Source organism: Arabidopsis lyrata (genome assembly GCF_000004255.2).
Source record: "Arabidopsis lyrata subsp. lyrata unplaced genomic scaffold ARALYscaffold_4, whole genome shotgun sequence".
Taxonomy (NCBI): domain Eukaryota; kingdom Viridiplantae; phylum Streptophyta; class Magnoliopsida; order Brassicales; family Brassicaceae; genus Arabidopsis; species Arabidopsis lyrata.
Window position 1 is genome coordinate 14,566,252 of NW_003302552.1, and position 22,414 is coordinate 14,588,665.

Below are 22,414 nucleotides of genomic sequence, written 5' to 3' on the forward strand. Positions count from 1 at the left end.
AATGTTAAATAAGATGTTTATATATCCAAAAGAATATAAGATATTTCATCAAATATTTTGTATAGGATATTGTGAACACATAAATAAGTTGTAAATTTGTTTTCCTTCAAACTGGACATCAATCATTCAATAAATCATCTTTCAATTTCATAATTTGGTTGCCAAACAAACATTATTATTAATTTATTATTGATAAATCCAACTTTCGTAAATCAAATGTGTGAACAAATCCAACTTACATGAGAAAGATAAAAACAAATAACAAAAGTGCAAAAATAATTTATTAAAGAATAAAAGGAGAGAGTACAATGTATACTATATAGTAGTGGGGAACAAAATAAAAGAATAAATCTGCTGCTAGGTTGTCAGAAAAAAAAATATATAAACAAATTAAATAGACAGTAGTGACCAAAACATGAAAGAAAGGAACCTTTTTCTAACATTTGGAGTGTAGATAATGATACGTTACTTATTTTTCCAACTAATCATACGTTACTTTACACTTGTTCGTTTAAGGAAATGATTTATATGAGTCCAAGGTTTGTAAAAATAATAATAAAAGTCATATGTCTCCATAACTTTTTTTGATTAGCCAAGATCTATAAACCAAAATATCTTCTTTTTTTCTCTATTTGAATTCACAAAAATTGCAAAGACTTGGGGGTAGTTTAATACAGAGTCATCAGATCTCAATTCGTTGGTCAGTGAATCATGTGAGGGGGTGGTCATCGGTTACTTAACATTTTGTATTTTGGTATTTATTGACGTACGTAATCCGTGATGTGAAGTTGCACAATGAGAAAAAAACATTATTAATTAATTACTCCTCCAATATGACCGACGTATCTGGTCTGGTGGTCCACTTTTTTACACCAAATTTCTTTCGTAGCCCGAGCCTTTACTTAACATTTATCTGGAATGTTTTTCTTTTCAAATCTATAACTTACTTTTTTATTTTTTTAGTGATATGCATATGAGTTTTCTGAATCTTATAAGATGTTCAAAATGACAGGTGAATATGACTTCACAGTACCGCCCAAAGTGATACCCCATGAGTCTTATTCAAAAGACACAACCACGAAAGAAAAATCATTAATCTCTACTTGGTTAAAATAATTAGTTGGATTAAATCTTTGAAAATAATCATTTTTTTTTTTTTAACAATAGTTCTATGTGAGCGTATTATGAATTTTATTGAATGAAAAGTAAATACAAATTCATGTAACTAAATCATCGTTAGCTTGTACTTGAATTCAACTTGTCTATATGAGTTACACTACAAAAAAAAGGTAGATTGTATCATTTATTTTGGATTTTTGCATTACTTATAATTGACACAAAGAAATTTAACATCACTTATTAAAATGACTCTGAAAATGGTGATGCAAATAATTTACATCGTTTTATTAGAAACCGATGTAAATTTATTTTATTTTTGCATCAATTGTTATAATCGATTTCAATATGTGTCAATTGCCAAAAATGATACTACCTTTTCTATCAATTTGTAGAAGTGATGTTAGTATTTATTTCGGTTATGATAAGTGATGTTAAATATTTCCGTCAGTTGTAAAAAAATGAATGTTAAGATTAATGTCATTAATAAATGTCAAATAATTGTATCATTTACAATAATAGATGTTAAAAATATTTTTTTTATCAATTATTATAAAATTAGTTTTAGTTTTCATAATTATTTATAATAATGTGTTTTCTTCAATAATCAATAATTATAAATAAAATAATATAAAAATCTTAAATTTCATAGAAGAACACGATACATGGTTCAAAAGTCAAAAACAAACGCAAAACCATAAACTACTTTTGTTCCTTAATTCTCAGGTACATCAATCTCGACCAAACCTTGAATCTCATGCTGAAAACCCTTTGGATATTTTCCATCAACGGTGAATCACACAGAGACGATGTCCTTATAGCCTTCCTCACGACCCGCTAAGCTCCTTTACGATAAATCTAGGTCTCAAAAAAAAAATTCATTGTGCTTTATGTTTTTAACCTTCTCACGATCTCTCTCCGGCTCCTTGACGTTAAAGGCAAGAGCTATACCAAATGGAACCACCGTGACATTAGACTGAAGGTTGTATACCGTTGGCTTTTTTTTCTCCGATCTTCTTAATTAGGGGTGAGACCGAGAGGACTGAGAATTGGCGGCTCCGACTTCTTCACCGGTTACACTAGAATAGACATAAACAATTTGACTCGGTTTAATTTTGACGGCATGTTTTTGGCGTTTCGTTCTTCTATATGCGCTTGGATGTTACAGAAAGAGAAAATCATTACAAAGTTTGTATATTGAAAGGGAAAATCATTACAAAGTTTGTATATTGATAAAAGAAGAAGTTATGTAAAAAAAATAATATCTAATAGATAGTGTCAAGGAAACGTATATTTCTAGAGATATTAGAGAAGTTAGGATTCTAGGAAGATTGGTAATCGTGGGGAAAAGGTAAATGATTATTCTGTTTCCAAAAAAATATTAGACTAGATTTGTTTTAAAAAAAAAAAAGACACCCACGAAAAAATTGAAAAGAAAAGGGAAATTTTGTGGAAGCCTCTTGACCCATTGGTTGAACAAGGATTAATTAATGCTTCTACACCTAGAGGTCTGGGGTTCGAGTCCCAGATACTGCGATTTATTAATAAATTTGCAGATTATTGGAGGCAAGTGTGTAGGAGATCTCCAGCGATGTACAATTATAGCCGTTCGCCAGGATTCTACGCAGAGAGGGAAGTGTCCATCAAGAGCATAAAGAAGGAGGTGAAGGAGGTGAGTATGAAGAAGAAGGTGAAGAAGGTGAAGAAGGTGTCGTCTGTCGTGGATCTAATAAGGGTCGGAAGGAATTGTCCGTTGTAGAATCATCTATGTAACAGTTCTCATAATTTGCAATAAATAATAAATCCAAACGTTAAAAAAAAAAAAAGGGAAATTTTTGGATCGGCAATTAAAAAAAAGTGATGTAAAATCATAAAAGAATTGATTCTAAATTACCAATTTTTTAAAAAAAATTGATGTTATTAAAATAATTTTTATTAGCATCACTTTTTATTGATGTAAATTAAATATCATTTTCTTAAGTGATGTTAATATAAATTAATAGATGAATCAATTATTTAATTGATGTAAATTTATATATTTGTATCAATATGTAAAAGTGATACAGATTAATTTAGATTTGCATCAGTTTTAATCAATTGATGTCATACAAATTAATAACTACATCGATTATTACAAATGATGTTACATTTTAATTTTTGTATCAATTATTAATAAGTAATTTAAAACAATATCATTTAGTTTTGTGAGTCAATTTAAGTGATTCAATTCAACCTTTTTTTTTGTAGTGTTATAACTTTATAAACAAATAACCTACTAATCTTAATCAAAATTTGAAGTTATTGTTGTGTGTTATACTGTATGAAAAAGCAAACATAGCACTGGAATCCTATAAAACTTAAGTGGCCGAAGCATCCACGGATAAGCAATAAGTACACATAGAAATAAATGAGATGAAGACAATAATATACGTCACATTCTTTGGCCTCTCTCTCTTATCTAAATCTTCTTCTCATTTTGTTTTTCTTTTTCCTAATGATTTTTCAGTGAAATGCCAAAGTTATTATGTAGTATGAATTGAGCGAGCAGGTGAACCGGCAAACGATTAAATTATTAACAGGTTTCAGATCTTTTAATTGATTAAAATAATAAATACATCGCTGCTAAAGTATATAAAATGTTCTGCTACATGGAGACTAAATGTTTGAAATAATAATAAATCTAATATGTATACTGTAGACTTGTAGTTACATTGGTTATATAGAGTCGCTATGTGTATTCCCCGAGCTAATGGAGTTGAAGGAAGAAAAAACTATATCACATGAGTGTGTGAGAATGACCTTATACAAATGGGCCACAGGCTTAGAACTGAAGCTCTTCGGCCCAAACTAAACAGATTTTATTTCATAATTTTATTTTTCATACCCATAATTTATATGAAAATACTTTTTTCCAGAATTTCAGATATTTTCTTAGAGTTTCTTAATACTTTGGTTAGAATATCTGAATATATATGTTTTGAAGTTTTTCAGAATATTCTGTAAGTTTTTAGAAAATAGGTACAAGTTCAAATTGTCCAACAAAAATAATTTTTTTTTTCCTGAAATTTACACAAGTTTTCAATTTTTTGTTTTTTTTGTAAGTTTTAGATTTTTTTTGATGATATAAACATGTTATCGGAAGACTTAAAACTTGAATGTCACCATAGCATGATAAACAGTATTTAAAAAAACATTTCCATGCAACATTTTAAAAAATATATATTTATGTGTACGATAATAGCTAAATAGCTAGTGCCTAGTGAACGTAAGATATATGGTTTGAGTACTGGAACTGGAAAGTGAATCAAGCTAGCTTGTATGTAACACGCGGCGAGGATTTGTTTATTGGGACGCCTTATGCATACTATTTTGCTTTATAGGTTTATGTTGGTCGACATGGTGTGTGCTTTGCATAATTGCATTCTACGGTGCTGAATCATTTTGTACATATGCAACAAATGTCTTCTCGATTCAGAAAAGTGGCTGAAGTGAACAGTCATAGAGTCATAGTGGCGGATCAAGCTGTGGGAGCTTTCAATTTTTCACTTTTGATTTACTTTTGACATGCTTATTCTATCTAGGTATCACGATTTTGGCCGACGTAGAATTATTTGTAACAGTATATAAAACAATGTTATTTGATAAAATTGGAAATTATATAGATTATCAGCTACATTTGTGACGGATTAATTATGGGAAAATTGGAAATAAAGGATATCTACTTAAAAATTTGTCCATATATATCTTTTTCTTGTAGATTGGTCAAATAGGTTTTTTAAAAAATCAAAACCCAATTTTACCCTCATTTTCTCTCAAAATTAATTAAAAATTGATTTTAAAAATAAAACTTCCTAATTTATTTACAAAAATTAAATAGAAATCTAAAGAGCTTATTCTCCACCACTTTAATATAAAAACGCCGAGATTTTAGATTCATACATGCTTCTTTCCTGATCAAAAGTAGTGTCAGTGATGCAAAGTTCCACTTTACAAATTTACTATTGATCCTTTGTCTAGTCACCACCGAAACAATACTAAGAATTTCATTTAAAATTGTTTTTGGTCATGGACAACGGTCTTACCGCCCACACATGTCTCATGTCAAAATCTCCGCACACGACTCTTTATATAGATGTGTATCGAGAAACTAAGGCACAAATCGTTGAAGAAAAAAAAAAAGAATTTGAAAGAAAACGTGTTCTTAGTTTTTTTTTAAAAAGTTGTAGACAACGACTTAGATAATTACGAGCTTAGGGTTTAGAAAACGTTTTAGGTTTTAATTTTGTCTAAAAAGATTGGAAAACGACTTCTACATATTGTAGATCATAATATAAACAATAAATATTCATTTAAAACATAATCTAAAAATTATATTTTGTTTCATTTTCTAAAGATTTACTTTCTATATTTAAAACATTCTAAAAATTACAGAAATCGAAATCTGCAATACCGTAGAATTTACATTCTAAACGAAGATTACAATTTCTAACGATGGCAGAAGATGTAGAAATTATTAGAACGGGTATTCTAAAATATTTAGAACACAGAACAAAACGTAGAATGCATGTTCTAAATATTTTAGATATATGATTTTCGGATTTCTAAAATTCTCAGAACATAAATCTAGTCTGAAATATGTAGAACATGTACAAAAATGCAGAATACACATTCTGAATTTCGCAGAACTCTAGAAAACGTGTTCTACCAAAATTAGATGAAACTTTATCTATCAAAAAATCAACTTTTTTAAAACCAAATCTAAAAAAATTCACTTCAAATCACCTCTACTCTTGTATATCTACCTGTTTTTATGATTATTTTTTTTAAAAAACATTTAAATTAGGGTGTAGGGGTAAAATCGTCCAAACTGACAATTTCACAAAAAAGTTGTATATGGACAAATTTTTAAGTAGATATCTTTTATTTCCAATTTTCCCATTAATTATCATACTAATTTATCCAATTAGTGAAGATCATGAAAGAAGATATTTGTAAAAGACGCGTGAGGTCTCGTCTATATATCACGTGCATCATTTTTGTTTTATGTCCTTTGCCGACAGTTTCTGTGTGGTCCGTCTGAGTCGTACACTCGTACAGAGAGAGACCTGTACCTTTCATTTTTTCACTTTTGTTTATTTTCAGGAATCTCAAACTCCTACTACTACTAGTCAGTCTTATACTATTATTATCCACCTCATTTCACCATTTTATTAATTTCATTTCCCACACAAATCTATTTCATAACTGGTAATAATTTTCAATTTTTTTTTAGTACGAGTATTATATATAAAAAAATTCTAAGTAATAGTAACGTTTTTTTTTTTTTTTTTTTTTTTTTTTTGAGCAAAGAAGTAATAGTAACGTATGAATAAATAAAGTAGGGTCGAATAGGAGGAGCCATTGACTTGGAAGCATATGAGACAGTTGAGAGGCCCAACAGCCCATCGCCAGCTGTATTTCCCCTAACAGTCACGTGACCGCTCTCCCCATCTCTCTTCACTATCTCCTTCCTTCCCACGTGACCTTCCTCTCTCTCTCTCCCTCCCTCGTCCTTCTTCTTCTTCCTCATTCCTCTCAGACGAAAGAGCCTCTCCGATTATGCTCATTGTCATCGCCGGTATAAATCAATTCTCTTCCCCGATCCTTCTATCTTCCACGAATTTCACATCTTTCTCATTTGATCGTCTTTATTATTTCATTTAGGTTAGCTTTTTTTGATTGAATCGGTTTGATTTGCACGAATCAATGCGTTGCTTAATACCATTGAATTTGGTATCTGTAATGTAGGTTTTTATTGGTTTGGTTATTATGAGGTTTCATTAGTGCTCTCTTGTTAGAGTTTTGGGTTTGGTGGCTCTTTGATGTGAGAATGTGCATACAACTTTTTTTTTTTTTTTTTCGTGTTGCTTATGAATTGTACCTTTTGTGCGGATTTTTTGAGGTTGTTACTCTCGAATCTTTTTTCTTGATATTAAATTCTGTGGGCCAATAAACGAATTGATGACATAAAGTTGTTTTTACTACAGAAGAGAACAGAGTCTTCTTGGTTTGCTCATTTTAACCAATCCCTGTGGGTCAAACAAACAGAACCTCGTTACATTTCCAGCTAACTTCTCTGTCTAACAAAGGTTAACATGTCTTTTTCTCATTTAGTGCAGAAACAAGAGCAGATGGGTTTAATTCTACACCAATCAAAGCTTTGTACTCGATTTAGAAAGCCTCTTTTGGGGTAACAGATGGTGAGAAAGTAGTGATACAATACATCAAATTATCTGAAAGATGGAAGAGAGACGAGATGATGAATCAAGCCCTACACACCAGGGATCAGAACTTGTGGAAAGGGTTAAGTTGCTTTCTTTTGAATCTCAAGGTGATGCTTTGAGTAAGGATTCTCCTACAAGTGTTGAGCAGGATTGTTCTCCTGGTCAAAGAGCATCACAGCATCTTTGGGATACTGGAATACTCTCTGAACCGATTCCTAATGGTTTCTACTCAGTTGTTCCGGTGAGTGATATGTCCTAATTCAGATTTTGTTGTTTCTTTGCCTTCGTTCCAGATTGAATGTGAAATTTTGCTCCAGGATAAGAGAGTAAAGGAACTATATAATAGACTACCTACTCCGAGTGAGCTTCATGCTTTGGGAGAGGAAGGTGTCAGAATTGAAGTTATTCTTGTTGATTTTCAAAAAGATAAGAAGCTCGCAATGCTGAAACAGTTGATCACTACACTTGTCAGCGGCTCAAATCCTGCTTTGGTGATTAAGAAAATAGCTGGAACGGTATAATGACTCTTCCCTCTTTGTCACAGTTCCGCATTACATATTCTCGTAGTTGGGCATTTATTTCTTAAACCGCCTCCGTTGTTATGGTCTATCGCACTCCCTGCCAATGATTTCTCTATTTTTTCCTCTGCTCTGGATATATTATTACATCAATTTCTGTTTTGTTAAGAAACAAGTAATTGTTTTAGCAATGGCTTGTCCTATGAAACAATGAGATGTCTTTCATTTATGGCTTTTGGTTGGACGTTGATGGAAAGTTCTATGCTTGGTGGTGCCCTTCTACTAATAAAATTCATTCTCCTCAAACAGGTATCTGACTTTTACAAACGTCCAACACTGGAAAGCCCTTCAAAACTTGCCTTAGAGGAAAATGCGTTTTTGTTTGAAAACCATGGTGCTCAGTTGCTTGGCCAAATTAAGCGTGGGTGCTGTCGAGCTCGGGCAATTTTGTTCAAAGTTCTAGCTGATACTGTAGGACTTGAAAGTCGGCTGGTGGTGGTGAGCCTCAGTTTCTCATATTTCATTTTTATTTTCTATACCTGCACTTTTTAATATGTTGCAAAAAGAAATTTTGCAGTGACATTCTTGTGCCATTTGTCTCTTACAAAACAACTCAGTTTCCCTTTTGATTCACATGAGCAGGGTCTGCCTAGTGATGGGACTGTGAATTGCATGGACTCTAACAAACACATGTCTGTTATAGTTGTGCTAAATTCCGTTGAACTACTAGTCGATCTAATTCGGTTTCCTGGTCAGCTGGTACCGCGATCAGCCAAGGCAATTTTCATGTCACACATCTCACCTGCTGGAGAGAGTGATTCTGCAGAAAACGACTCTTGTGACTCGCCTTTGGAGCCAAATAGTCCTTTATATGAGAGAAGAGATCCTGAGAGGTCGGCTTCCCTTGTGTGATTTTCTTTCTAAAGCATATTACAGTAAGATCATTCTAAAACAACTCTTGTGATAAACGTCCCCTAGAGTGATAAATCGTTTCCTATGCTACAGTACAGAAAATCCAAATGCATCTGGTCCATCACTGCGTAATTTGATGCTCAGACCTGCTACAGCAATTGAAAGGAAATTGAGGTAACTATTACATATATTTCTGACAAGTTGTATAATGGAATCAGTACAATGATTGGTATGATAGAAATGTGCTTTTCTTCCTTCAGCAACACTTCGCATAGTGAACCAAATGTTGCCACTGTATTCTGGAGACGTAGCCGCAGAAAAGTAATTGCTGAACAGAGAACAGCTAGTTCAAGGTTTTTCCATGCTCTTTCTGGCTTGTATTATAGTTAATGAAAAATAAAATAATACAGTGGTACGACCTCTTGTTGTCTTTAGATACAGTAATGAGTTGGAAATTGTAAATTTATGTTTCTTCTGTTTGCTGATCCTATATTTAAATGTCTCTTGATTAAAATGTCTCTGGGCCAATTTGATTAGCGATTCTGTTATCTGAAGTGTGCCTTTCAAGAGCTACCCTTGTTTTCTCTATACACAACTGATGAAAGTTGGCCATTTGTTACATTTGCAGCCCAGAACACCCATCTATGCGACGTGGACGATCAATGTTGAGCACTGGCAGGAATTCATACCGGGATTACTCTGGTGATGCATCTCCTTCAAGGTAGCTCATTTTTACATTAGTACATGCCAAAATAGTCAGTATGCCATTACATTAGTACACGCCAAAATCAGCATGTTTGTCTGGACAATTCAGTATTAGTTAAGTTGCTTATACAAGTCTGCATGAATACATTTCAAGAATCAATCATTGCTGGATTTTTCATATTTGCTCTTATATGTTAAAATGACGGCAGCTCAAGGATCAGTTATTGTCTTTCTTATTTCACTCCACCGCTGTGATATTATACTTTACAAATCTTGAATTGTTTGCCAGAATTCTGATATGATTATACTAGATGCCTACAGAAATATGTATATTTGATTGGCTGTGCAAGCAATTTTTAATATTCTCTAGCTTCCAAACAGTTCATCCACATCAGAAATTCGTAAAACTAGACGGCGAAGTTTTAGGATCACACCAGAGATTGGCGATGACATTGCAAGGTTGGTATTCTCATCCATGTGAATTGTTTCTCTTTTCATCGTTTAGCAGCATTTGTGTCATTTTCACCTTGCATATTGAAGTCTCTATATTGAAGTTTATTCTGTAAATCTAAGTTGGTAAGGTATTTTGAAAATCTACGATCATCTGAGCAGCTGGCATGAGTCAACTCGAATACAAAACTGCTATCTCCAAACTTTTATATGCTTAGGTGTCTATAAGATGGTAATATGATAAACATGGAAGTATATCTTTACGTTCATAGTCATAGAAGCTGTAAGCCATTTGATGGTACTCCTTTTAACTTTATGATTATGATACTGAGAATCGTGAGAAAGAACTCATGAAGAACTGTGATTTTAAGATTTGCTTGTGTATTGACTCTGAGGAACATATTATTGAAGCGCTGTAAGAGAAATGTATGAGAAATCAAAGCAAAACCGTCTCTTGCAGGGCCGAGAGGATGAAAACAGCTCAGGTATCGATAACAACGTAAGTTTTGGCTCTCTGTTAGTATGAGTGATTGTTTTGTTGTGTTAGTTCCTTTCTCATTGTATAACCAGTCTAAAAGTTCTGAGTTTCTCCAGAAGGTCACTTTGTATCTATTAGCTCGTACCTCTAAAGTTATTGTGATTTTTGTTTGTGCTGTCTCAGGTGTCTGGTCTCCATCTTGATGATGAGTTAAATTCTAAGAAGACAATGTCATTGCCATCATCTCCCCATGCTTACAGGTGTCAAACATTTGGAAGAAGAGGGCCTTCAGAATTTGCCGTGAAGGATACATGGAATAAAGTGGTTGAGTCTTCCACATTGCAGAATCAGCCTTTATTACCCTATCAAGAATGGGACATTGACTTCTCAGAGCTGACGGTTGGAACTCGGGTGGGGATTGGTAAGCTGCTCTAAATTTACTACTAACTTTGATATAGAAAATGCAGGTTTGAGTTCATTTTCAATTAGTTAAGTAAGTGTAGTTATTTCTTTTGACTTGCCAATTAATGTAATCACTCTGATCCCTAATATTTAATGTTAATGTCATAAAGCAAAAACATAAACGAATATAGTTTTCTGACCAAAGAAAAAAGACAAAGAGTTTTTGTAGACAGCTTTTTTTCTTAGTTGTAGATAAACATCAGAAAATCTGAATTTTTTTGAGATGGCTGTATTCTTGCCGTCACACCAGAGTTTTGTAAGCAAATCATCTTTTAATCACGGACACTTGATCCTTCTGAAACCTTAACAATAGATAAATGAGCTATGAGGCTTATTTAGTATGCTATATCGAACGTCTTTTGCAAATTCAAGAACTTCACTGTTATGTTGGTATTCTGTTTTTCCATGTTAACTAATCTCAAAACTTTCATGTAAAGAGACATTGGCTTATATTTTGTATCTAGGGTTTTTTGGTGAAGTTTTTCGTGGAGTATGGAATGGGACAGATGTTGCAATCAAATTGTTTCTGGAGCAAGATCTTACTGCCGAAAACATGGAAGATTTCTGCAATGAAATTTCAATTCTCAGGTATTGTTACCAACTTATTGGTCACTCTTAGATCACCCCTGTGTACATCTACTAATGGTTTTGCATGTTTGCTCGGGCATCTGCGGTTTTCTCTTCAGCCGTGTTCGCCACCCAAATGGTGATTATTTTTCCCATGTCTTCTGCGTCTCTTGTCATCTTTATCAATTTATTTTGTGGAGACATGTCTGAGATTATTTTCTTCATTCACCTTTATCAGACAAGTTGTGATCTATGTTTTTGCAGTTGTATTATTCCTTGGTGCATGCACAAAACCTCCACGCTTATCTATGATCACGGAATACATGGAGCTGGGATCTTTGTATTATTTGATCCACATGAGTGGTCAGAAGAAGAAACTTAGCTGGCACAGAAGGCTCAGGATGCTTAGAGACATCTGCAGGTATATAGCTTGCTTCTTATGTTCAAATTTATTCTGTTCCTTATCTGCCTTTTGGTGACCATGACGTGTGGGTCATGTTGGTGAGTCTCTGAGGTTTAACCGAATTTTCATGGATAATGCATAAATTCTGACGTATTTTAGGAATTAGGATGCACCATGACTACTTGTGGCTTCTTTCATCTTTCTTTTATTTATCTTATTCCTTATTGATTATTATTACATCTTAGTGGAGTGAGCAAACTTGAATGACTTCCACTGAAGAAGGATAGGCACAGTACACTCTTTTACATGAGAAACATGGACCAAGTCACACGATATGTTATTTGTTCTGTGATGCCTTGCATATTTCCCTTTATATGTTTTAAGCTACATATGCTTATCTTTAGACCCAAAAAAAAAAGAAGAAGCTGCATATGCTTATCTCCTGTTGTTTTGTATTTCTTATGGGATGCTTAAGGGGTTTGATGTGCATACACCGGATGAAGATAGTCCACCGTGACCTAAAAAGTGCCAACTGTCTAGTGGACAAACATTGGACAGTCAAGATCTGTGATTTTGGGCTCTCAAGAATAATGACTGATGAAAACATGAAGGACACTTCATCTGCTGGTACACCAGAGTGGATGGCTCCAGAGCTCATTCGCAACAAGCCTTTTACAGAGAAGTGTGATATCTTTAGTCTTGGGGTCATAATGTGGGAACTTTCAACTTTACGTAAACCATGGGAAGGTGTTCCACCTGAGAAGGTATAATATGTTGTGACATGATTCCTCTAGTGATGTTCTCATTCACCACTTCTTTCGAGGAAAATAATTTCATTTGTTTAGAATGTGAGTTTGATTACTTAATGAAATTTGCTTCTTAGGTTGTCTTTGCTGTTGCGCATGAAGGGTCACGTTTGGAGATTCCTGATGGTCCACTCAGCAAACTAATTGCAGGTTTAATGTTGTTGAATACTATGTGTCTTGAACTTTAATACAATAACTGCTACAGTTTGAGTTAAGTTAACCATAATTTCTGTGCAGATTGTTGGGCAGAGCCTGAAGAACGCCCAAATTGTGAAGAGATACTTAGAGGCTTGCTGGATTGTGAGTACACACTGTGTTAACGCCACTTCTTTTTTCGGGAATACGAGCCGAAAAATGTTTTAGCTCAGAAAGTAGCCCAGCTCCTTTAAATCTCGGCTCTTAAATTATCAACCTGAGTGGCATACTTTTTAAAGATCATGAGAACTTAGAGGCTATAATGAGACAAATTCATAGTTCAGTTTTGATAGCTGTGGAAGAGGCAGAGGCACCAAATGTAGGATACAAACAAGCATGTCTTTGAGGTGCCTCTGGTTGTGTGATTCATGTTCTCACAGGCAATGTTCTTTTGTTGGCTATCGAAGAGCATTTTGGTCTATCTTAAGAAAATATATACACTATTCTTTCTTGGGAGAATAAAAAGCTCTTTGATTTATGTTGTCTTTATCCATTTTATTTTCTTTCCTTTGTTGCGTCTCAAGCATTCGATAATGGATTTTTTAGACAAATTAAATGAGAGACTTTTTTTTTTGTCATAGAACTTTATAAACTTATAATCGTATGTATGTGGAAATATTATTTTTAAAAATTATATGTATCATGTTAAAGAAATTTGATCAAATTTTATTTTGTTATGCTTTAGAAAAAAAAAAAAAAAGGTAAAGTTATCAGCGACTACTATAATGTTAAACGAGATTGGTCGACAAGCAGCTCTGGTTTATAGTGTCGGAAGACGTGAACCCAAGTCAAACGAATATTTTTTACTATTTAGATTTTAGACCAATTCGGAGGAAATATTAGCCTTCATTTTCAAATTTGGCATCTGGTGTCGAATGTATTTTTAATTAGGGGCTTTTGCAAAAATGCCCCTTTTTTAATGCCCCTTTTCAAAAATGCCCATTCTTTATAACTTTATAAAAAATGCTCTTAAAAATATAAGATTTACCCAAATATGTATGTAACATTATTAAAACATATACAAACTACATTTTTATGTATCTAAAATCTTATAAATACTTTATAAATACCTTATAAATGCATTTTAAATATCTTTAAAAACCTTTAAAATATCTTGTAAAACCTTTGAAAAACCTTAAAAATCCTTTAAAATAACTTGTAAAACCTTTAAAAACACCTTATAAAACCTTATAAATACTTGGATCGAGTCTTCAAGTAGTAGTTACAATCCATAATTACCTTATAAACCTAATAAAACTTTATAAAAATTTTAGATTTAAAAAGGGGCATTTTTTAAAATGGACATCTATAAGAGGCATTTTTGAAAAGGGACACACCAAAAAGAGCATTTTTAACAATTTCCCTTAAAGGTAATATTTTTTACTATTTAGATTTTAGACCAATTCAGAGGAAATATTAGCCTTCATTTTCAAATTTGGCATCTGGTGTCGAATGTATTTTTAATTATTATCTTTAAGTGAAATTACTTATATCAAAAAAGTGATTATAAGTTTATATAACTAATCTTCAATTTTCTACTGGTACAGTATTTTTTAATTTTAACGGAAAAATCTTTGGCAGCGGAGAAACAGATTATAATAAAACCATTTTATGCCTTTCCAGTTTCCACTATTCCGCTTTGAAACTTTGCTTTTGTTGGGTTTTTTCCAGGAAAGATTTAGATTTGTCATTTGGTTTCAGTCAAACGAATAATAATAATAAAAAAGAGATATTAGAATAGAGGACCCATTTTCTTGTAGGATTGATATAAAAATGAATCAAATCTTAGAGGGTTCCACGTTAATTTGATTGATAGTTAATTCCAATGCACTCATACTTAATCATTACGGCCAATGGGGGTGTTTTTTTTTCTATTTTTAAATCTCTTGGGTTTAGTTAAGGTCATACATATATAATTTCTTTTGCTTAGATGATTGGATCGAATAATTCCCTGTACTTATCAAAATTTTATGTCAAACCAAATTTCAAATCACTCAAGTTTAAAGGTTTTGTACAGTGTGTCCCACGTTTCCAATTCGAACCCTATAGGCTATAGCCTATTAATATTCTTGATAAAAAGTAATTATATTCTCAACTAAAATTAGTAGTATATATTATGATTCGTAGTAGCTGAGCATTTTTATTCGTTATTTAAATTTTTTTGTGCTTTTTTATTCGCATTACATATTTATATATAGTCGTTTCTGATTACATCATGATAAGCACTTTATATAATAAGGCCTTACAGTTGTTACATGGAGTAATAAACAACTAAAGCCTAAATGTTAATTTTTAAAATATTGGATAAATATAAAGTATCTCATAAGATACCGTTGACCATAATTAAAGTCCTTAATGATAGAGAAAAAAACCATAAATTCAAATTTGGCTTCTCCGGTGAAGGCCTCCTCTGTTTCTACCCAACTTCTTCTCTCTTTCTCTATAAACTTCTTTTAAAACTTCCTCCTCCGCCGTAACCGTAACCGCCATCATCCGCCCCAATTTCCTACCACGTTTCCATGTGCGCTTTCTTGTTGTAGAAGATTGTTCTTCACATGCATCCTTTCTGTTGTGTCTCCGATCACTCCCCTTCCACGCCGTTGCCGGAGCAACCGTCGTTCTCTATGTACGCCGCCACACCCGGAACTCCTTTCGGTTCCGCGAGGTCCCAACCTGTTATTACTCGATCTGTCTCACAACGATATAACCATCCCTGTCAAACTAATAACCATCATCTCCTCCACAGTCTCTCATTTAACCACCAGAACGTATTAGCCTTGCCGGCAGCGGCAAGGGAGCCGCCTGTGGATGTTAAAATTAACGATATCGCCGGGAATTCGATTGCGGGAATATTGTACAAATGGGTGAACTATGGGAAAGGATGGAGACCGAGATGGTTTGTTTTGCAAGATGGAGTGCTTTCGTACTATAAGATCCATGGACCTGATAAGATCGTTGTTTTACGTGAGACTGAGAAAGGATCTAGGGTGATCGGAGAGGTGTCCACGCGTATGATCTCCAGGAATAACCGTCACGCCGGCAATAACAACACCAACCACCAGCTCCGCCGCAAGCCATTTGGCGAAGTTCACCTCAAGGTTTGATCAATTTTCTCTATTGATTTTGTTAGTGACATTTTCAATTTGTTGGAACAGTTTCTATGGCTAGTTTCCTCCAAATTGCTTCATTATTTTCTTCAAACTGAAAAACTAAATTATGGCTCCGATTGGTGACTTTACCGCTGCGGTAAGAGGTCTACCGTTTAAATGGTAACCAATCATCAAAACGTAAGCCAAAGCGATTCAAAAGAAGATGAAAGCGGTACTGATCTCAAAGGGGTACAAAATATTTTTTTGTATCCCTTCCGCTTACCACTCTTTCTTACACCTTTGCATTAGTACAATTCCGTAACCATTTATCGCCGCTATATCTTACTGCTTAAAAACTCTTACCGCTCTTAGGACCCTATAAATTATATGATTGGACCTTAAATGTAGTTTTGATTATTGAATGATATAAATAGTGCACTCAACATTTTATTTGATCATCATCTACTTGGTGGTATAGGTTTCATCAATTCGGGAGAGTGGATCAGATGATAAGAGATTTTCAATATTCACCGGCACCAAGAGGCTTCACCTACGTGCAGAGACAAGAGAGGACAGAGAAGCTTGGATGGAGGCTTTGCAAGCTGTCAAAGAAATGTTTCCAAGAATGTCAAACTGCGAGTTAATGGCACCGACCAACAACTTAGACATCTCGATAGAGAAGCTTAGGCTGAGATTGGTTGAGGAAGGAGTGAGTGAGTCAGCCATTCAAGACTGCGAACAAATCACGAGGTCTGAGTTCTCGGCAATTCAGAGCCAGCTTTTGCTTCTTAAACAAAAGCAATGGCTTCTCATTGATACACTCAGACAACTAGAGGTATTTAAAACATTCCAAGCATCCACCAATATATGTCTAAACTCTTCTAAGAAATTGATGTCTCTATGCCATTGTCTAGACAGAAAAAGTAGATCTCGAGAACACGGTTGTAGATGAGACTCAACGACAAGTTGACAACGAAGACTCAGGTAACTTAAGACACAAGAAGCCTTTTCTTTACTACAAACATTTTTCTATCTACCTACCTTTATATCTTGAGCTTTTCTTTACTTGATTCCTTTTCTCTCAGAAGGAACTAATAGTGAATCCGACGACGATAATGAACAATTTGATGAGGCTGAGGAGGAAATTGATACATGTGACTCTCATTCTTCAAGTTCATTCAAAAGTATTGGATCCGTTTTTCGTACATCATCATTCTCTTCAGATGATGATGGGATTGCTAATGGTTTTGAGTCAGAAGATGATGTTGATCCTTCTATCAAGTCTATTGGATTTAACTATCCTCATGTCAAACGACGAAAGAAGTTACCTGAACCGGTTGAAAAAGAGAAAAGTGTTAGCCTTTGGTCAATGATCAAAGACAACATTGGCAAGGATCTCACAAAAGTTTGTCTTCCTGTTTACTTCAATGAGCCTTTATCTTCTCTACAAAAATGCTTTGAAGATTTGGAGTATTCATATCTTCTTGATCAAGCATCTGAATGGGGGAAAAAGGTAATACGAATATGCAAATGACCGATATTATTTAGAATTCTTTTATGATAGCCTCTTGATTTTGCCTAGCAAATGAAAAATTTCAGGGCAATAACCTCATGAGGATTCTGAATGTAGCTGCATTTGCTGTATCCGGTTATGCATCAACCGAAGGAAGAATATGCAAACCTTTTAATCCAATGTTAGGTGAAACATATGAGGCTGATTATCCCGATAAAGGCCTTCGATTTTTCTCGGAAAAGGTATCTCTATTTTCATATGAACACTTATTATAAGCTTTACTCATTAGGTCTGGTGAAGATAACTTTCTCTTGTGAATTATGTTTTCAGGTGAGTCATCATCCTATGATTGTGGCATGCCATTGTGATGGCACCGGATGGAAATTTTGGGGAGATAGTAATTTAAAAAGCAAATTTTGGGGTCGATCAATTCAGCTTGATCCTATTGGTTTGTTGACTTTGCAATTTGATGATGGTGAAATTGTACAATGGAGCAAGGTATGAATCTTTAGTTCTTTTTATATAAAAAAAAAACATTTGTGGATGATATGTTGCTTATCCTTCTCTGTTCAAAATATAGGTGACTACATCAATATACAATCTCATACTTGGTAAATTGTATTGTGATCACTATGGGACAATGCGGATTGAAGGTAACGGCGAATACTCATGTAAACTTAAATTTAAGGAACAGTCGATGATCGATAGAAATCCTCATCAAGTTCAAGGTATAGTAGAAGACAAAAATGGAAAAACAGTGGCTAAGTTGTTTGGAAAATGGGATGAGAGTATGCACTATGTGATGGTCAATCAAGGAAAGGTGAATGAATCTCATCTTTTGTGGAAACGAAACAAACCTCCCGAAAACCCGACAAAGTATAATCTAACACGGTTTGGGATCACATTAAACGAGCTAACGCCTGGTTTAAAGGAGAAGTTGCCACCAACAGATTCAAGACTTAGACCAGACCAAAGGTATTTGGAGAAGGGAGAGTTTGAAATGGGAAATGCGGAGAAGTTGAGGTTGGAACAAAGACAAAGACAGGCGAGAGAGATGCAAGAGAGAGGTTGGAAACCAAAGTGGTTTAGAAAAGAGAAAGGAAGTGAGACTTATAGATACGTTGGAGGTTATTGGGAAGCTCGAGATTCTGGTCGTTGGGATGATTGTCCTGACATCTTTGGTCAAGTTCACCAATCCATCAAGTAAACCAAAAAAAAAAAAAAACTCCATGCATTCACTAAATGTTTTCATTTTTGTTTTGCTTGTTGTTGTTGTTTGTCGTGTTTTTTTTTATGGGTTTATACATGCCATTTTTTCCTCTGCCAAAGAGTTTGTGGTGAAATAAATGAATTTCTCCTTGTATTTTTCTTGTGGTCCCTTAAAAGGAAAGAAAGATATTCTTGTTAGGTTGAAATATATAGTCTAAAGAAATGAAAATGCAATGAGGAGAAAAAAAGGTGTGCTTGAATTATTCATATAGAGTATATAGTTAATAGCCAAATGGTGAAGGATTTATTCAACTGTCTTGGGTCGCGTATTTTTATCAAATTTCATGACAAGATATTATGCTAATTCACGTTTTTCTTAAACACATTCAATAAAATGCACCATATATTTATATCGACCATGACAATTTGTTTAGTTGTTTGTGTTAATACTGGCGTTATGTCACACCAGTACACCACTCAAGTTCTAACCTCATAATACATGTTATTGATAAGAACAATGTACTATATTCATCTAAAATGCCAATGCAAAATTTTATCAATTCTGACTTTATCTACCTAATAATTAGTAATAAACCCTTATTCATATGGTTAACTAGATATAGGATGGATCAATGAACAATAAAGTTGAATCCAAGCAAATTGATTCATTTTGCATGACTCATAAGAACAAATAAATGATTATTGATACAAAACGTATATATTAGTATTTTCTTCTCCCTGACCCTGTGTCCCTTAATATTATCTACCTAACACTTTTTTTTTTCTGGTTGCCTAAGGTTTAACATATCAACTATAGGAAATTGTGCCTTAACATTATACTGTTGTGGCATTAACTTTCTTAGATAGTGAAGTGGAAAACATGAGTCATGCAAAATGAAGCAATTTCTTGGATTCAACTTTATTGTTCAAACAATAACCAAATCTGGTGGTCCATTTACAGTTTTTACATGCATACATGTATCGTGATTTGACCATTAATTAACATTCACATGATTGTTCTCTATATAAATCATCCATCACCCTTATACTCTTTCTTGTTCCTAAGCAAAAGCAGAGTAATAAACCCAAAGACAATAATAAATAATGGAAGCTAGAGTAATTTCTTGCACTACTTTTGGAGACGACAAGGTCGTGAAGATTGTTGTTCCAAATCATCAAGCAATTACCAAATACAAAGCCGGAGAAAACGAGACTACTGTTATTGTTTCTGATGATACGTGCTCGGAGAAAGATGTCAAAGAGATTAAGAAGTGTTGTGAGAAGCTCGGTTACGTTTACGAAGGCAGACTTAACGAAGAGTACACTCAAACCAACACTGGACCCGGTTTGGTCTGAAAATATCATAATTTCAGTTAACTTTCTATGTCTTACTCTTTATGCATTTGCTTTATATGTTCTTAGTTGTGCATCTCTTGGTGATTTGCTGCTATGAATGAATTTCTGAGTTATTACTTATTAAGTTTTTATTACATTAACGCTTTTGTGTATAAATTACATTTCTTACAATAGTTACATTGACCTTATTAATCACTGGCCTCTATGTCAGGAGATGATGATTCGGGTTTTTGGGTAGTAATGGAAATGGCTTCTTCTATAGCTTGAAAGAACGTAGCAATTTTGTAAGTAAAGAACCCAACCAACATTGGTATCAACTCCAAATGCATGAATCCATAGTCAGGAACAAGTATTCTGCAATATATGAAGAAGTCGCAAGTACATATGATTGATGTAACCAAGTTGATTTTGATGAAAGATATGTGATGCACAAGAAAGAGATACTTACGCGTTCCATCTATTGAATATCATAACCAACACAACGGGGACTAGTAACCGTGGCTGGTTAGCTGCACCTCTATCAAATCATTTCAGTGAAACCAAAGAAAAAAAGAGATAAGTGAGTGAGTGAGTGATTTCAATATAGATAACTGATAGGAATTTGAAGAGAAGCATTTAGTACTTGACAACTCCTCTGGCTCCATCTGCCATGGCATCTACAGAGTTACCAAGCATCCTCATATATGCAAGTGAACCCATCAAGCCAGCACCAAAACTGTAACAAAATATTCAACACAAATTAAGATTGATTTAAAAGTCCTTAAAGAGACTTTGATGTTCATTGCATGAGAAGACAAACCTAAGTGCTATCTCTGGGGTGTATGAGATATAAGCTGAGACTAAACCAACACCGCCAATACCGAGTGTGAGAACCTGTATCTTATTTTTCAGCTGCAGAAAACAATCCAAAAGTCAAGAGAGTAAGAACTGAATGCCTCAAAAGCAACGGAGTAGCCCATGAAGGTAAAGAGTAGTGCTTATACTAGATATCTTCATGAAATCCCAAACCGTAAAACGAATAGCCATACATGATATTTGTCATACCGTGCAAGGATTAGCTAATGAAAGGAGGTACCTTGAAATATTGTTCCCTGTCTTTAGCAGCCTGTACTTCTGGGTCACCACGTGGCCGCCTCAGCTCCCTAAACATCACATCCTGCAGCACACATTAGAAAATGTTTAATTTTGCCAATTCTGATCAATGTTTCCAATGAAACATGACATTTCAATTGGTGTAGAACTAATCAATCAAAGCACAAGTGATCCATCATTTGCAAAGATAAACAGACTTACACTGCCACCAGTTGCAGCCTTAGTTGCTCTATCCCATTTCTCTTGTTCACGACGTGTTGGTGCCAGCTTCCATTTAGGAGACACAATAGCCTTACTCTAATGACATTGCAAACAAAAGTAAACTTCAGAGACATAAACAATTAGCAATGTGGCTTTGTCAAATTGGCAAAATGATAATAACAATCAATCTCACCATTTGCTTTTTAGCTTCTAACTTGGAGGTGTCAAGAAGATCTTTCACAACGGGTTTAGAAGACGCTGCAAGCTCTTTGCTTAAATCAACATCCATACTATTTTCCACAGATAACAACAAACAAAGAAACCATTGAATCAAAATGCAAGAAAATAAAAATCTGATTTTTATCAGTTTAAAGGAGAGAGAACCTGTCAAGACTCATAACTCTACTAAAGCTCAGAAACCCAGAAGACTCTTCCTGTTAACATATCACAAAACCCTAATGAGATTTAGTGAAACCCTAAAAATTGGGCTAATTTGAGGGAAAAAAGATTGAACCTTTGAGGGAGATGGGTCGAGAGAAGAATCATCAGGAGAATCGAACAATTTCTTCATTTGATCCATAAAATCTCTGTTCCAGATTAAGTCTGTGGAAGTAATGGGATCTTCTTTTTCTCCTCCCCAGTACTTTCGAAGCTTGGTGGTGGTCGGAGGACCACCGTACTCTCCGGGAGCAACGCCGGTGGACCATTTCTCCGGTTTCTTATTGGGTAGAATGATTTTGGTTGGTAGACGAGAATTGGGTGATTGATCTTGAGGAAGCGGTGGTGTAGTTGATGTTGCTGAGATGTAACTGAGAATCGCCATGGATGAGTTTCTTGTGGATGTTATGACGATGATGACGATGATGACGAAGACAAAGTTTTCAAAGTTTATGTGTCTTCCGTGATGAGAACGATGCGGAGTTTTCCGAGTCATCTGACGGTGACCGAACATCGTAACAGTCGGTTCGATTTTTACCGAATGCCTAGACTACATCGTAGTCTCGCTCTCAAGAACGCCGTCATTTGTGCGATTGCGAAGGCGAGAGGATTAGAAAAAAATGGGCCTAAAGTCCATAAAA

The 22,414-nt window shown here is 34.4% G+C and overlaps 4 protein-coding genes across 10 annotated transcripts; 3 read left to right on the forward strand and 1 right to left on the reverse strand.

Annotated features, from left to right (window-relative positions):
• The first annotated feature begins 6,491 nt into the window (after positions 1-6,491).
• On the forward strand, positions 6,492-13,353 carry LOC9317216 (serine/threonine-protein kinase EDR1). 5 transcript variants are annotated; one of them, XM_021027435.1, is made up of 17 exons: positions 6,492-6,733; positions 7,275-7,620; positions 7,697-7,894; positions 8,207-8,395; positions 8,540-8,790; positions 8,903-8,983; positions 9,070-9,162; positions 9,438-9,530; positions 9,896-9,973; positions 10,425-10,449; positions 10,626-10,863; positions 11,369-11,492; positions 11,591-11,610; positions 11,736-11,892; positions 12,350-12,638; positions 12,758-12,830; positions 12,918-13,353. In XM_021027435.1, exons 2-17 carry the CDS (start codon positions 7,396-7,398, stop codon positions 12,998-13,000), a joined length of 2,217 nt encoding a protein of 738 aa, XP_020883094.1. In that variant the 5' UTR covers positions 6,492-6,733; positions 7,275-7,395; the 3' UTR covers positions 13,001-13,353. The 5 variants fall into 5 exon arrangements, with proteins under 5 accessions (XP_020883094.1, XP_020883092.1, XP_020883090.1 ...); XM_021027433.1 differs by having other exon boundaries at positions 6,493-6,733; positions 7,270-7,620; positions 10,376-10,463; XM_021027431.1 differs by having other exon boundaries at positions 6,493-6,733; positions 10,376-10,463.
• A 1,671-nt stretch (positions 13,354-15,024) lies between these two features.
• LOC9315364 (oxysterol-binding protein-related protein 1A) lies at positions 15,025-18,887 on the forward strand. 2 transcript variants are annotated; one of them, XM_021027091.1, is made up of 7 exons: positions 15,025-15,973; positions 16,443-16,799; positions 16,879-16,948; positions 17,053-17,477; positions 17,564-17,719; positions 17,808-17,975; positions 18,058-18,887. In XM_021027091.1, the coding sequence occupies exons 1-7, from the start codon at positions 15,431-15,433 to the stop codon at positions 18,682-18,684; spliced, it is 2,346 nt and encodes a 781-aa protein (XP_020882750.1). In that variant the 5' UTR covers positions 15,025-15,430; the 3' UTR covers positions 18,685-18,887. The 2 variants fall into 2 exon arrangements, with proteins under 2 accessions (XP_020882750.1, XP_020882749.1); XM_021027090.1 differs by having other exon boundaries at positions 15,028-15,973; positions 17,050-17,477.
• Positions 18,888-19,597: 710 nt separating this feature from the next.
• On the forward strand, positions 19,598-20,162 carry LOC110229006 (oxysterol-binding protein-related protein 1B-like). Its single transcript, XM_021027677.1, has one exon. It carries the CDS (start codon positions 19,791-19,793, stop codon positions 20,040-20,042), a length of 252 nt encoding a protein of 83 aa, XP_020883336.1. The 5' UTR covers positions 19,598-19,790; the 3' UTR covers positions 20,043-20,162.
• On the reverse strand, positions 20,132-22,339 carry LOC110229004. Of its 2 annotated transcripts, XM_021027674.1 has the most exons (9): positions 21,850-22,337; positions 21,720-21,769; positions 21,529-21,625; positions 21,336-21,431; positions 21,118-21,198; positions 20,842-20,933; positions 20,665-20,757; positions 20,491-20,559; positions 20,132-20,396 (listed from the first exon to the last, which is right to left on the reverse strand). In XM_021027674.1, the coding sequence occupies exons 1-9, from the start codon at positions 22,285-22,287 to the stop codon at positions 20,231-20,233; spliced, it is 1,182 nt and encodes a 393-aa protein (XP_020883333.1). In that variant the 5' UTR covers positions 22,288-22,337; the 3' UTR covers positions 20,132-20,230. The 2 variants fall into 2 exon arrangements, with proteins under 2 accessions (XP_020883333.1, XP_020883334.1); XM_021027675.1 differs by lacking the exon at positions 21,336-21,431 and having other exon boundaries at positions 21,850-22,339.
• Positions 22,340-22,414: the final 75 nt, after the last annotated feature.